This window comes from Ostrea edulis, chromosome 3 (genome assembly GCF_947568905.1).
Source record: "Ostrea edulis chromosome 3, xbOstEdul1.1, whole genome shotgun sequence".
Taxonomy (NCBI): Eukaryota; Metazoa; Mollusca; class Bivalvia; order Ostreida; family Ostreidae; genus Ostrea; species Ostrea edulis.
The window spans coordinates 20,029,875-20,046,648 of NC_079166.1; the positions used below are offsets into that span (position 1 = coordinate 20,029,875).

The 16,774-nt window shown below is 36.3% G+C and overlaps 1 protein-coding gene across 2 annotated transcripts; it reads left to right on the plus strand.

The window, feature by feature from the left end:
* The first annotated feature begins 661 nt into the window (after window positions 1-661).
* On the plus strand, window positions 662-12,545 carry LOC125674837 (osteopetrosis-associated transmembrane protein 1-like). Of its 2 annotated transcripts, XR_008800881.1 has the most exons (7): window positions 670-1,059; window positions 5,026-5,131; window positions 5,821-5,963; window positions 6,413-6,529; window positions 8,444-8,615; window positions 10,093-10,206; window positions 10,305-12,545. XR_008800881.1 is itself a non-coding variant. In XM_048912148.2 (6 exons), the coding sequence occupies exons 1-6, from the start codon at window positions 721-723 to the stop codon at window positions 10,388-10,390; spliced, it is 963 nt and encodes a 320-aa protein (XP_048768105.1). In that variant the 5' UTR covers window positions 662-720; the 3' UTR covers window positions 10,391-12,545. The 2 variants fall into 2 exon arrangements, 1 of the variants encoding a protein (XP_048768105.1); XM_048912148.2 differs by lacking the exon at window positions 10,093-10,206 and having other exon boundaries at window positions 662-1,059.
* The last annotated feature ends 4,229 nt before the right edge of the window (window positions 12,546-16,774 follow it).

The following is a 16,774-nucleotide window of genomic DNA, read 5'->3' on the forward strand; positions in this document are numbered from 1 at the left end:
ATGTTGTGCCTCACTTGATTTGAAAAATAAAAGTTGTTTATAAGATCTGTTATTCTTTTTAATTCGCTATTAAGATACTGATTCGTCTTGCTAAAAAATCAAAAACAAGAAACAAACAAAAACAAAACAAATTAAAAAAAAAACAAAACAAAAAAAAACAAAAACAAAAAAAACCCACACACACAGGAAAATATAATCCGAGATTCCTCTGACTCTTACCCCCGCTTTAAAAGCGGGGGTAAGAGTCAGAGGAATCTCGGATTAAGGAAAATAGAACCCACCACAAAACATCGATCACATCAGGGAACTGATTTCAGCTGCTAACATACCTGTATATTGATCCAGTAGATTTTGCTAAAAATAGAATAGAAAGAACATTGAAAAATAGAGAAATAAAAGATAATACATCCCCAATAAATGTAAATGTACTGGGGTCATTGAATTCAGTCCGTATGAAACCTATAGGGACTTCCACCGCATTGACATTCACCTACATGTAACAAAACTGTTAAGATGAGATGATAACAGCCTTCATTTTAATGTGCTAATTTAAGCTGAGACATACATTGAAAACGTCCCAAATCATACTATCTTAGATAGCGTATTAACGTGTGTTGTCATTTTTCGCTATATTTTCGTCAATTAGACTTCGCTTGCTTCGGTTATTAGTAAAACCACACTTTCACTTTCACGTCACATGATTTCAGATGTTTTGACAAGATGAAGCGAACGAGATTAAAATGGATTTTAATGCATCTGATGGTGGTATTGTTAGGGCTGGCTTACGGCGACGTGTGTCAATCTTTCTCAGGATCTTTTGATTTCTCATATGGATATATTCAGCGCCACCAAACCCCTCCATCTCTCTTGCAGCGTTTGGATTCTGTTCTTCCGGTGTCTAACATAACCAGCGAGTGCTGCGCGTTCCTAGATGACTTTGCTAACGAAGCCTCTAGCTTTATCCGGTGTACGATAGAGCGATCCCGGCCCCTTAGGTTCTGTGAACAATGCGTGATCCCGTATGAAAGAGTGACAACAGTTTTTAATGACATTATGAGAGTAAGTTGTATATATATATATTAGAACTTCTGGTAGAAGTAAACCGTTTAGGACCGCCTCTAGATGGAATTCATAAAAAAGAAGAAAATGATATATATTTTTTATCTAAGGAGTAATCATTTTAGAATCCCCCCATCCCTTTTGAAGGTTGCTGTATTGGGCATACTGGCTTACCATGTTATGTAAAATAGACCATGAAAAAGTGACCATATAATGATATATTAAAACAGACAGACTCACCCCCCCCCCCCACTCTCATGCAACGTGCTTACACCCTCATGCCAAATTCCATCTTTTAGAACTCTGATTAGGCAGAATTCATTCTTCCCATGCACTTTTAAAAAAAACCTGGAATTACCTCCCTTTGGACACAGTAATGAGCGACTCAGCTGATTCAGCTTGAACTGCTTCCACTATCAAAACTAATTTATGTCTTACAATTTTAAATAGTTTTCACTCTCAAATGGTTTTTTAATCTAGCTAGTGATAGTGATGAAACAATTGTTGCTGACAATCGATTGTCGATTGTTTTTGGCTCTTCGATTCCGATTATTGATCCTATTTTTCATAATTGTCTCCTGTACACTAGTTGATAACTAATCCGAGATTCCTCTGACTGTTAATCCCGCTTTTATATCGTGACATGTACGGGAGAGAGACAGAGAGACAGAGCGGACCCCATATTGAAAAGTGGGAATCCAGCGACACCAGCTGGTGTCTGTGCTTTGCATACCATTTACAACTTTATTTCGCAGGTTTACCCCCCCCCCCCAAAAAAAAACACGAGGATTCAATTATTGGATGCTTATTCTACAAGTTAACCATGTCAGACTAATACGATGCTATTGCCGTGTAAAAAGCTCTAACACAGACAAATGAAGCATCAATTTGACTTGGGTTGCTTCTGGGCCATTCAATTTATTTGTGCATAATGTCAGCACACAAATGTGCAAAATTCCAGTCGGTGTCAAAGTAGTCATGATTAACTTGAAGAATATTTATCTGATAACTGAATCCTATCTAGATCCGTGAAAAAGTTGTAAAAGGTAGACAAAGCAGTGACACTAGCTGGTGTTGCTGAATTCCTACTTTTCAATATAGAATATACATGTAGCGTCTGCTCTGAATCGCCTATATCACGATATAAAAGCGGGAATCTCGGAATAGTTGATAATTCATTTGGTATGTCTATGTACATATCCCAACCCAGGGATCACCAAGTCAGATGTCTGGTGTTTTTTAAAGTTCAATTTGAATTTGTGGCTAGAGAAAACATATTTCATTCCATGTTAATAGATAGGCTAATACCTAGATTTTGTATGTTCCTCATAACCATAAAACTAAGACCTTCAAGATATAATCCCCAAAATAACAAACATTTACTACTACATGTAAATACCGATTATACATTGCATTTATTTACTACATGTTAATACCGATTATATCAATCATTGATCGATACAGTTCTTCTGATTATGACCGATTATCAATTATAATTTCCCCAATTATTCAACACTAGCTAGTGATATAACTTTAAATAACTTGAAGGCAATCACTCATCACGAAGAAATGTAGAATTAAACAGATTCAAATTGACACTGGAAATGTCTGAAGTTTAAAAGCATTGGAAACTTTGACAAATGTTAAATGTTTTTGACATCTCATTCTGTTGTGCAGATGTCATGCAATGTTAAACGAATTTAAGGATAATAAAATACTGTCTGTGCAGCATAGATACATGGTATCTGTACTAAAGTAACCCATTTTCCAATTGTAACCTGGTTACGGAATTGCCACTCAGAGAAACTTTTAAGATTTCTTGTGTTGCGGTTGCCAGCACAATATATTTAACATCTTGAAAAAAATGAACATTTATCTCTCAATACAAAGTTTAAAAACTGGAGACCAACACCCTGAGGTTGAAATTTTGGAGAATTCTCACACGTGGATACCTTGTGGTATTCAATAGGGTCTGCATCCAAAGTAAAAACATAAGAATAAAAAACAGATCACCAACACATCATCATGATCATGAGAATACAATTTCAAATTTATTTGGTTAACATTCAAATATATTTGAAATCACATTCTTATGATGTTTTGGTGATTTGTTTTTATACGCCCATCGAAGAAGGGACGTATTATGGTATGGCGTCGTCTGTATGTCTGTCCGGACCTTGTGGGCAGGATACAGACTGAACCATAAGCCCTAGGACTTTACAACTTGGTACATTTGATCACCATGATGAGAGGAAGATGCCTATTGTTTTTCAAGGTCAAAGGTCAAGGTCGTAGTATCACTTATTAGGAAAACCTTGTGGGCAGGATACAAACCGAACTGTAAGCTCCAGGATATTATAACTTGGTATATTTGATCACCATGATGAGAGGAAGACGCCTATTGTTTTTCAAGGTCAAAGGTCAAGGTCGTAGTATCACTTATTAGGAAAACCTTGTGGGCAGGATACAAACCGAACCGTAAGCTCCAGGATATTATAACTTGGTATATTTGATCATCATGATGAGAGGAAGGTGCCTATTGTTTTTCAAGGTCAGAGGTCAAAGGTCAAGGTCGTAGTATCACTTATTAGGAAAACCTTGTGGGCAGGATACCAGTGAAAGCGAAATGTCGTCGGACCGACGGACATGTCCGGTAATTTGACTCTCGGTCCGGTAAACTTCGTTATATTTTCGGTCCGAATCTACGGTGACTTTCCAGCAATGGTTTCGAAAACTACGCAGCATTTTCCCCCTTATATAACTGGTACCGATAAACGGTATCATTTCCAATGCCAAAAACCATTGATTTTTCCCAATTTTGAGACTAAAAGTTCCCAATTCACTTGCCGAAAACTAGACCGCTGAAATCGTAATTTTCTTAGTCTGAAACGTTGTACGAGTTAACTAAAATGTTCCCTTCCGGTATTAAATCAAAAGTACAGATCATTCAGTGTGTTTTGTACGATGATTCCTTATGTTTCACAACAACAAATATTACCGTAAAAAAATTTGTAAAGAGATGAATACTTCTTGTTTTGTTGTATTTTTTCTTTTCTTTTAGCTGAAATCATTTGCCTATACATTGGTAGAAAATTCCCAATTTGTTCGATTTTGACGCTATTTTTCCCAATTGAATGGGTACCGGTCCCAGTGGGTAGAGAAAAAAATCGCTGCTACGTTTCGACTTCCAGTTCCATTTATAAAAAAAACCCATACAAAAACGGCAATATGTTCCAATTAAAATGGAACAGTAATGCAGTCCACAGTAAACCTTTAAAACGAAAATCCAATGACCAGGAGGCTCAAAGTCTTTCATGTTTTAATATAAAAATACTACTACTTTTTTTCGGTCTGGTAAAATGTGATTCGGTCCGGTAATGTTCCTGTGTTTACCAGACCGAATGTCCTGTAAAACATTTCAACATTTCGTGATCACTGGAATACAAACCAAACCGTTAGCATATTTATGAAGTAGCGCATTCTAAGGCTATCCCTCTTTATATCTTGATATCCATTTCTACAAGCATAATAATGAATTAACTCACAGAGGACAGTGCTAACTTCACTAAAATATGAATCCCACTAAAATATGTTTTCCTTGAGCAAAATGTAGGGGCGTATTATGCCACGTTGGCGTTGCTCTTGTTTATCTTCAAGATTAGCAAGATGATAGTGTATACATCATTAAGACATGAAACCCTTTCATTTTTTTTTTTCACTTTATTTTTGCTTTTCCATTGAATTTTCGAGTAATTTGAAAGTAAAAATGTAGCATTCAAACTAACAATAATTGGACCGAGGGGATTCCCCCCTGTTACATTGTAAGTCTGATAGTTTGATGTCTGTATAACATTAACTGAGACAGTGGGATTCAATACCATCGAATTATTCCCATTAGAATCTGAATGGAGTATTTATGAAGGCAAGCAAAATTAAAAACTTTCACATGCTTTACAATTTCTAAAGAATACAGGTGGCTGCCATGTGTTTCTGTTGGATGCTGACAGAGTGCAGGCCATTCTTCAAGTCCACACCATGATACAGGCACTCTGGGATGCCTCTGATTGTAAAAGTAAGTTATTGATGTGTTTTAAGTAAGTCAGAGTTATGCTCCTGTAATTCAGTAATGTATCAGAGTTACATTGTAACCAATAATCATATTACATATATATACATTGTGATAAGATCTTCCTTTTGGTACAAAAGTTTTTGACCTCATGATTTTTTAGTTTGGCCTACTTTTGAAAAAACTTTGACCACATAATGCGGATATCATCATGAAATTGTATACATGCTGGAAATGATATGTAACAGTGATAATGCATCAGGTTCGACATAAAAAAGTATATCATCATCATCATCCAGTTTTGATTATACAGGCTATGTATTAATCCTCGTGTTGAGGGTGTGGCCTGTCTGTCTGTCGAGAGCGAAGTCTTCCTCTCCACGCATGGTGATCCAGTGGGTTGGTCGATAACCGCATTGGAATTTCTTTTCCCTGAAATCGCTGACGGGGTTATGTAATATTACATTTATATTGCATAACCAAAGAAATGTGACATTTACTACGTAATGATAATGTTGTTACTGTTCTGTCAATGTCATCGCTGTCCCAAAGAACACTCGCCTCATACTTCTCAATCCGTGACCCGCATTCCCCACAAACCAGACAGACAGACGGACGGAGGGACAGACAGAAAATGAAGCATACTCTACATCTGTTGAAGTGGGAGATAACAATCTACCTTTCTTTATTTGCAGACTGTTTCTACAGTATGAGTGAAGATGAAAATGGCACCGTATCATTCCAGTTCAATACCGACACATTAAAATTCCTGGAGCAGTATGACAATTTTACAGATTGTATCGAGAAATACACGAATGGGACCTATCCAGATTTTACGGTAAGTTGTTACTCAGAGAACTTGTTCTTTGATATTATACATGTAACATTTAATTATATTACTATTAGTATATTATTATGATATAATGCATTAAACATGACTGCATGTATCATATAGATTAAGCCAATTACTCAATGAAATTACTGTATTGTGTGTTTAAACAGGATTAGTATTTCAGATTTCTTTTTGTAAAGATTTTTTTTAGCAATTTTGTGGGTATATTGAATATTGCAAAAAAATATTTTTGTAAAATTAAGTCCTTGCTTGTTAATGTCATTCCGCAACAAAGGCTGTCAGATTCATGAAATTTTGATACACAAAATAAATCTATAGTATTTTGGTCCTCATGAAAGACGGCACAGTATGTTCACAGTATGTTGCGTATAGAAAATCATTAATACAGGGATGTTTGTTATCTGCTAATACAACAATATGGTTTTCTTTTTTAGTTCATCAATTCAACAGTTTGCAGTGCATGTAAACACGAATATAGAGAACTCAATCTTCACTTTGTGAACATGAGGAAAATCTATAATGGTAAAATATGCATGGATCTCGTTGATATGGTAAGTACGTGTATATTTATGAATTTCACTGATGAAAACGTGAAGATAACGTACATGTATTGTATCAATCTGGTACCTTCTGTAAAGAATACAAAATTAAGATTGAGGCAGACACTGACCAATGAACATCCTGGAGGTGGTATCAGGTGACTAGGAGGAGAAAACATGCTCTGTTGACTGCATGGTCACACCCACCATGTAGATGTATTACCGTGAACCAATGAGAATGATCAACATATAGGCAATATTGTAATGATATTTATATTCACTGAATCTTTTCTCTTATATTGGCAACAAATGGATATTTCCCCTTCTACATATTAAAAATCCCCTTCATTTGTGGAAACTTCACAAAATTGTATGATAATTTTCAACAAAAATCATTTCAATATATTCTAAGTCATTTTCTATAATTGTCAGACTTACAATATAGATATAATGAGTATTCAATCAATTTATATGGCTGTTATAATCTGTGGATATTATATTATATGATTGTGTCCCATCCCCCTTGCCAGGAAGTTCACGACTCCATTCTCAAAAATTCCCCTTATATATAAAATGGGTAGTAACATCTAAATGCTGGATAAAACCCTGTACTTATACATGTATCTAGATTATATTTTAAAACAATACATAAAAACATAAATATAAACAATAAAATGTCTTTCTTTCGTGTTTCATCAGGGAATCAAGGTACCAATCATTGCAGAATTTTTTCTCCCTGCAATGTCAGCTAACTTCATTACTTGATAAAACAACAAAGAAAGCATTTTATTGTTTAATTGTTCTTATATTTTTCATTGGTTCACATTGACTGTGAAGTGTGTATCTTATGTTTGTCAGCAACATCACATTGCCCAAACCGTTACTGAATGACAGGAAACTACTACGCTTTTTAGCTCACCTGAGCCAAAGGCTCAAGTGAGCTTTTCTGATCAAAATGTGTCCGTTGTCTGTCGTCGTCCTTGTAAACTTTTCACATTTTCATCTTCTTCTCCAGAACCACTGGGTCAATTTCAAACAAACTTGTCCAAAAGTATTCTTTGGTGAAGGGCTTTAAGTTTGTTCAAATGAAGGGCCATGCCCCCTTGAAAGGGGAGATAATCACATAAATGTAAAATTAGGGTAGAGTCATTTACAAATCTTTTTCTCAAGAACCAATGAGCCAGAAGAGATATTAAGATTTACATGAAAGCTTCCTGACAAAGTGCAAATTTAAGTTTGTTCAAATCATGGCCCCCGGGAGTAGGCTCGGGTCACAATACAAGATCAAAGTTTTACATGGGCATAAATAGAGAAACTCTTTAAAAATCTTCTTCTCAAGAACCAATGGGCCAGAAGAGCTGACATTTACATGAAAGCTTCCTGACATAGTGCAGATTTAAGTTTGTTCAAATCATGGCCCCTTGGGTAGGTTGGGGCCACAATAGGAGGTCAAAGTTTCACATATAAATATTTAGGGAATTTCTTTAAAAATCTTCTTCTCAAGAACCACGGAGCCAGAAGAGCTGAGATTTACATAAAAGTTTCGATTCAACTTTGTTCAAATCATGGTCTCCGCATATAGGTTGGGGCCACAATAGGGAATCAAAGTTTTAAATAGAAATATATAGAGAAAATCTTTAAAAGTCTTCTTCTCAAGAACCATTGGGCCAAAGAAGTTGACATTTAAATGAAAGCTTCTTGACATGGTGCAGATTCAAATTTGTAGAAATTATGACCCCCAGGGGTAGGTTGGGGCCATAATAGGGACTAAGGTTTTGAATGCAAATATATATGGAAAGTCTTCAGATATGGGTCAAGGTGACTCAGGTGAGCGATGTAGCCCATGGGCCTCTTGTTTAAACAAGGTACCACCTTTCTAACACACTAATGAGCCCTTTACATATAGCTGATTGTCTTTACTTGCAGATGAATTACACGCGTTTAATGTGGGGAGGGGAGCGGGATCTGAACTGTACCCGGCACTTGAAGGACGACATGGTGGTACTCCTCACCAGCTTCATTCTCCTGACTGTGCCGTTTCTGTTTTATGGAGCCAGCTGTATTTGTGGGAAAAGAAGAAAACTCAAACTCATGACACGTAAGAGGTTTTAACTTAATCACACGACACACAGTGATGATTGCTCAATCTCACAACACACAGCGGTGATTACTCAATCTCACGACACATAGTGATGATTGCTCAATCTCACGACACACAGCGGTGATTGCTCAATCTCACGATACACAGTGATGATTACTCAATTTCACAACACACAGCGGTGATTACTCAATCTCATGACACATAGTTGTGATTGCTCAATTTCACAACACACAGTGGTGATTACTCAATCTCACGACACACAGTAGTGATTGGTCAATCTCACGACACACAGTAGTGATTACTCAATCTCACGACACACAGTAGTGATTACTCAATCTCACGACACATAATAGTGATTACTCAATCTCACAACACACAGTGGTGATTACTCAATATCACTACACATAGTGGTGATTGGTCAATCTCATGCCACACAATGGTGATTACTCAATCTCACAGCACACAGTGGTGATTACTCAATCTCACGACACACAGTAGTGATTGGTCAATCTCATGCCACACAGTGGTGATTACTCAATCTCACGACACACAGTGGTGATTACTCAATTTCACAACACACAGTGATGATTACTCAAATTCATGACACATAGTGATGATTACTCAATCTCATGACACATAGTGATGATAACTCAATCTCACAACACACAGTGGTGATTACTCAATCTCACAACACACAGCGGTGATTACTCAATCTCACAACACACAGTGGTGATTACTCAATCTCACAACACACAGTGGTGATTGCTCAATCTCGTGACACATAGTGGTGATTGCTCAATCTCGTGACACATGGTGATGATTGCTCAATCTCACGACACATAGTGGTGATTCCTCAATCTCATGACACACAGTGGTGATTGCTCAATCTCACAACACACAGTGGTGATTGCTCAATCTCATGACACAAAGTGGTGATTGCTCAATCTCACAACACACAGTGGTGATTGCTCAATCTCATGACACATAGTGGTGATTCCTCAATCTCATGACACACAGTGGTGATTGCTCAATCTCACAACACACAATGGTGATTACTCAATCTCATGACACACAGTGGTGATTGCTCAATCTCGTGACACATAGTGGTGATTCCTCAATCTCATGACAGATGATGGTGATTGCTCAATCTCAGGACATATTGTGGTGATTGCTCAATGTCAGGACATATTGTGGTGATTGCTCAATCTCGTGACACATGGTGATGATTGCTCAATCGCACGACATATAGTGGCGATTCCTCAATCTCATGACAGATGATGGTGATTGCTCAATCTCAGGACATATTGTGGTGATTGCTCAATCTCACGACACATGATGATGATTGGTCAATCTCATGACACATAGAGGAAAACATTAATACAATTTGAAGTGAAGGCAACAAAATTGATATTTACATTTTGATTGCACTGCACTTTGATTTAGGGTTTTTTTCATTAGCTGAACTTATCTTTAGGACAAGGCTAGTAGGAAAAGGTGAAAGACAGAACACTAGAATTTGGACCATGAGATCAAAGTCAAGGTCAAGTTTGTGAACATCAGTCCGAGCTTGCAGCAGGTCCTGCATGACGTCAGTTTTCTAGTCATAGTTTTGTTTTTGTCTACTATTTATCAGAGGTAATGTGTTTGTTCATTATATTTGATTGTTATTTAATTTTGATTTTGTAGAAAAAAGACTAAAGAAAACAATTTCTGTAGAAGTGTCATTTGTAAACCATTCAGAGACAAACAACGTTAACCATGTCCACAGTTAGTTCTGGAATCTTAGGGAGAAAGACGGGCGAGAACCACCCTAGGAGAATGAGGAAATTATTAACTGCATCCGATCCTCATAGTCATACTAACCGTAATTTTTCAATGAATAGACCTGTACAGACAATCAACATGCCTGTTACTAGACAAAATCTGTTTCCTCTGTTCCTGAAATTACTGTTATACACCCGTCTTATGATGGCCATATTATGGTATGGACATTCCCGTCTGTCAGTCCGTCAGTCAAATATTTTTTGTGTGTGGTCATATCTTTCAGACTCTGAGACTTCAGACTATCAAACCTGGTCAGCTGGTGTATTAGGGGGGGGGGGGGGGGGGTGTACATGTGTTGTGACCCAAAAATAGGTCACTGTATCTTCCTTCTAGAATTTAATGGCAATATATATTAAAATTGTCTTTGGATCATGTCTTGCACAATTTGAGGCCTAGGACCATCAAGCTTGGTCAGTTAATGCATCTTGGGAGGCGGACCTCCATGAAACCCGGTCTGCTGTAGAACTTGTAGTATGTAAACATAGATATGTATTGTACACATGTAATTCCAGATGGGTGTATCATCTACCCTATCGATAAACTATACAATCATAAACTCATATTTTCTGTAACTTTTTCCAGGAAAAGTGGAACTGTTGAGAATATCCTTAATAAGGATGTTCACTCCTGAGCACAAATGTCTTGAGACAGTTTTGTAAAGTGTATTTATATTATCTACATGTATAATGAATTACATGATAAGTACAATATGAATTAATGGATCAGATGGCTTTACATGATAAGTACAATATGAATTAATGGATCAAATGGCTTTGCAACCAGGAGATCCATTTTCGATTCTAGAACCCTGCACTGCGTCAAAGTGACCACTCCTTCTCCACGTGCCTGGCGTTACAAATGAGAGTCATGGTTCTTTTGAATGCGACTTTGGAAATGGAGGTTCCATGTCAGAATAAGTGTTGGCATAATAAAGAACTCTAATTGTTTCGGCTGGTAGCGCCATGTATGGGTCATGGTTTGTGACACAATTTCACCTAGAGGTGGTGATGTCTGAGAGAAAAATTCTTGAATGGGATGTAAAATAACATCCTAACAAACAAATAAAACCTAGAATTTTGAAAACATATTACTGATTGAACCTATCTCCGAAGTATAAAATGTTTCTTTAACCTAAGAATTTTCAATGATTTATAGTGAAAAAGAATAAAAGACAAAATTGTGCTCAAATATCCACCTACCCCTAAATACCACCAGCTGTAAAACGTAGTTCCAATTATTTCATGTAGAGCAACAAGATTTAAAACTTTTTAGATTTGAAATCAGAGGATAGATTTTGTTAGTGTATTAGATATTGGTTATGACCAAAAAACACTGTTTTGTGCAGTGTTAAAATTAATTTTATGGTAAAGGACAAAGGGTAGTGACAAGAATACCAGTACTCGGGGATTTTTTTCTAACATAAAACATAAAATGTGCAATGCAGTTTAAGGGGGAATACAATATCATCATAATGATACTTTTGAAACTTGAATGAATATATAAATATCAACAATATATGTATATTCCTTTTAAATCTAGTCACCTAGCTGGGTAGCTCAATAGGTTTACGGGTTGACTACCGATTTTTAATTCATTCATTCAAGTGTAGCAGGTTTTTACTTTTTTTTCTTTGATTGTTTCTACTAAAACTACATTTTTTCACTAAATTAGGGAAATTTGAAAATTTTCCATTCAGTTGTACATATCGTCCACTCTACATCCATATCAGATTTCTCTGGTGTTATCCCTCCTTATAATGGGAAAATGCAGTGAGATGTATTTATTTGCTTATGAATATAGATATTGTGTTTTAGCTTCAGTTTTCATGCCTTTGTTCTTTTAATTATTATATTGTTTTGTTTTAATGAGAAAATCATAATTACGTATTTGAATGGGATTTTGTATTCACGATATTGCATGTTTTCTGCGTAAATTGTGTGCTTATGTTTGTTCATGACACGACAAGAAATGACTTTACAGAACAACGATGTTTCCCTCTTCATATTGACTAATACCCATCAGATAACGTATTTATTATATACTTGCCTTGTCATTTTTATGGGTTTTTTTTTTCAACTGAAAATTAAACATTCCAAACATTTATCGATGTCAATTAGCTTTTCTGAAAGTGAAATAAGCAGGGAATGTAGAAGAAGAAAATATTTGAATGCATTACGTACCTGTATACTTCTGTACAGTAAGAATGCATCACCTTTATAAAGGAGTACCAGTAAGATTTCAGAAGCCTCACGACTCTTGTAGGAAATAACATCCAAACTCTTACTGTGTTGTATCCCCTTTTATTTCTACATTGGTCCTCGGTATTTAAAAAAAGCACTTCTGTTATATGACTTTCATTGCTATTGGAGGCATTTACTCGCCCTACTGGAGCTTGGCTCAAACGGACGTCAGGATTACGAAGAACAGTCAACTTTGATTTTCGATGCTCCATTTACTGTAAATGTCATTCTGGTGATTAAATCTTACAAAGTATTTTATTTTGGACTGTTTGACAGGTATAGTATTATAGGAATAGATGCTTTGAATATAAGAAACATTCTTTATCATAGAAAAGTTCGGTATTGTATTACATCAAGTCCACACCCTGTATTTCATGGGTCCTAGTACCCCTTGCTTGTCGTAAGAGGTGACTAAACAGGGCGATCCTTCGAATGAGACAGCAAAAACCGAGATCCTGTGTCACAGCAGGTGTGGTTCGATAATGATCCTTCCCTGCTCAATGGCCATGAGTATCGAGCATAGACCTAAATTTTAAAGCCCTTCACCTGCAATGGTGACGTCTCCGTATGAGTGAAAGATTCTCGAGAGGGACGTTAACAATACAATCAATCTCGCTAATATATTCTTCTACCAACGCAACAGTTTAAAAAGAAAAATACAAATTTCACATTGTCAAGATATAGATCATCTTGTACCTACATCTTGTACTTAACCTGCTGAAGTGTTCTTGTTCTTCTTTCACCTATAGTCCAGCTGATATGGCATTATGTATGTCATTACTAGTGATGTCGATATACATGTAGTTGAAAATGAAGTCCTGAAATCACTTATTTCAAAAGGTCCTAAATTCAGAGAACTTTGGTCTTTTCATTGGCGACATAACGTCATCTCTAATATGAATTCTGTTGAATTAAGGTTATGTCAAACAATGGGCTGGACACCTTGTCAGAATGGATGAAAAAATATAAGACTATTAAAATCTCGTTTTAGACACATCAAATTAATAGTGTGTACGTTCTTTCCTTCTGTGGTTAGTAAACAAGAAAGGATAAAAGAATTAGATAGGTTACATGAGGAATATGTTTTGGTTCCAACTGACAAAGCTTCTAAAACATGTCTTCGTTTGTAAGGCATTATTGCAACTGTATTTTAAACGAACTTTGCATACATTCCATAGATGGTAATCGTACTTGCACCCCAGCTGCCCTTTCAAGAGATGTTTTTAAAATAATATTCCTGTCAGTGGGTTGGATAATCACGAAATAATCAGACAACAACAGCAACAACGATAAAAATTGTAGAGAAGTAATTCGTGGTATATAATATAATATACATAACATGTAATTAACATGGAGGACATGTCCTCTCCCTTATAACCATTAAAAATGGCATAATCGTTTTTAAAAGTACAATAACATTTTTACAATTAAAAAGCTGTTTAAATCTATAAATATCTTGTCAACCTATACAATGTCTAAGTTTTCAATTCTTTAAAAATAGTCTCAACAGTATATCTAAATAAATCATGAAACTCATCAGCCAAGACAGCATTATTACGCAAAGTACACACTCTTTCATTTCTTGGTGTTTAACAACCATCCTGTCTCTACAGGTGATCTACAATTTGATGCTCTAACTCTTATTTGATGCTCTACATAGTGCACGTGGGGAGGTTCTCATTGTCCGTTGCTTGTCGTAAGAGGCGACTCAATGAGGCGGTCTTTCAGACGAGATCGCAAAAACCGAGGCCCCTTGTCACAGCAGGTGTGGCATGACAAAGATCCCCCCCTGTTCAAAGACAGTAAGCGCCAAACATTAGCCTTAATTTTGCATCATTTCACCAGGAATGGTGACTTCTCCATATGAGTGAAATTTTCTCAGGAGAGTTTCAACTGTTTCGTTTAAATATTTCGCAAATTCTATGGTCATTATAATGATCTATTTTGCCGATACAATCTGTCATTTGGTCAAATGCTGTCTGGCGTGTTTCATACCGATCGTTAGGCTGTTTTTGACACTGATTTTGACTACGGATTAATCTGTTTACCTGATCACGACATGGGGCTCACGGCGGGTGTGACCGGTCAACAAGGGGTGCTTACTCCTTCTAGACATATGATCCCACCTCTGGTGTGTCCAGGGGTCCGTGTTTGCCCAACTCTCTATTTTGTATCGCTTATATGAGTTATGAGATTGATCACTGTTCGTTATCTTCACCTTCCATCTGAGGGTTGTTACATAGCTAAGTTAGATTTTATTTTTTATTACTCTGCTGAATTGAGTATCTTCAAAATTGATTATATGTACGCGTGCGTTGAATTTCTTCTGAGTTTAATTATATGCACTGCAAAACAGGAAGAAATCATCTAATTGAGGATGTTTTCAGGATATGGATAAAATATTTATTATAACATTCTGATTTATCTGTTTGTCATTTGATACTGAAATACCAGCTTCAGAGCAACATGCCGTTTAAGTCTTTATGTCAAAAGAAGAAACTTTTATTTTCATTCATAGTATTTGTCATGCACATAGTAGTACCTGTTTTGGGAGAGAAATGTGAGAAGTAAGTACTACATTTAATATGAATATAACGTTTGAGCTATATTCATTTTCTAAAAGGAAGTAATGTATCTAATTTGTGATATAATATTTCTCAACATTTTCGTCATGGGGTTGAATTTTCCCTGAAATTCATTTGAGGTTTTTAGCTCACCTGAGCGAAAAGCTCAAATGAGCTTTTCTGATCGCCCGTATCCCGGCGTCCCTCCGTCTGTCCGTCTGTAAAATTTAACATTTTTGACTTCTTCTCAAAAACCACTGAGCCAATTTCAACCAAAGTTGGCACAAAGCATCCTGAGATAAAGGGAATTCTAAATTGTTAAAATAAAGGGCCAGGACACCTTCCAAGGGGAGATAATCAAGATAAGGTAAAACTAGAGTTGGGTCATTAAAAAATCTTCTTCTCAAGAACCACTGGGCCAGAAAAAGTGAAATTTATAGATAAGCTTTATTAGCTAGTGCAGATTCTAAATTGTTAAAATCATGTCCCCCAGGGGTTGGGTGGGGACACAATAGGGGATGAAAGTTTTACATACAAATATATAGGAAAAATCTTTGAAAATCTTCTTCTCAAGAACCACTAAGCCAGAAAAGCTGAGATTTATATGAAAGCTTCCTGATATAGTGCAGATTCTAAATCGTTAAAATCCTGGCCCCCAGGGGTTGGATGGGGCCACAATAGGGGATGAAAGTTTTACATACAAATATATAGGAAAAATCTTTGAAAATCTTATTCTCAAGAACCACTAAGCCAAAAAAGCTGAGATTTATATGAAAGGTTTCTGATATAGTGCAGATTCTAAATTGTTAAAATCCTGGCCCCCGGGGGTCGAATGTGGCCACAATAGGGGATAAAAGTTTTACATACAAATATATAGGAAAAATCTTTAAAAATCTTCCTCTCAAGAACCACTAAGCCAAAAAAGCTGAGATTTATATTAAATCTTCCTGATATAATGCAAATTCAATTTTGTTAAAATCCTGGCCCCCGGGGATCGGATGAGGCCACAAGGGGGATCAAAGTTTTACATACAAATATATAGGAAAAATCTTTAAACATCTTCTCAAGAACCACTGAGCCAGAAAAGCTGAGATTTATATGAACACTTTCTGATATAGTTCAAATGCAGCTTTGTTAAAATCATTGTCCCCAGGGGTTGGATGGGGCCACAATAGGGGATCAAAGTTTTACATACAAATATATAGGAAAAATCTTTAAAAAATCTTCTTCTCAAAAAGCACTAAGCCAGAAAAGCTGATATTTACATGAAAGCTTTCTGACATAATGCAGATTCAAGTTTGTTAAAATCCTGACCCCTGGGGGTCGGTTGGGACCACAGTAGGGGATAAAATTTTTACATACAAATATATAGGGACAATCTTTAAAAAAATTTCTTCTCAAGAATCACTGAGCCAGAAAAACTCATATTTACATGAAAGCTTCCTGATATAGTGAAGATTCAAGTTTGTTAAAATGATGGCCCCCTGGGGTCGGAAGGGGCCACAATAGGGGGTCAAAATTTTAAATA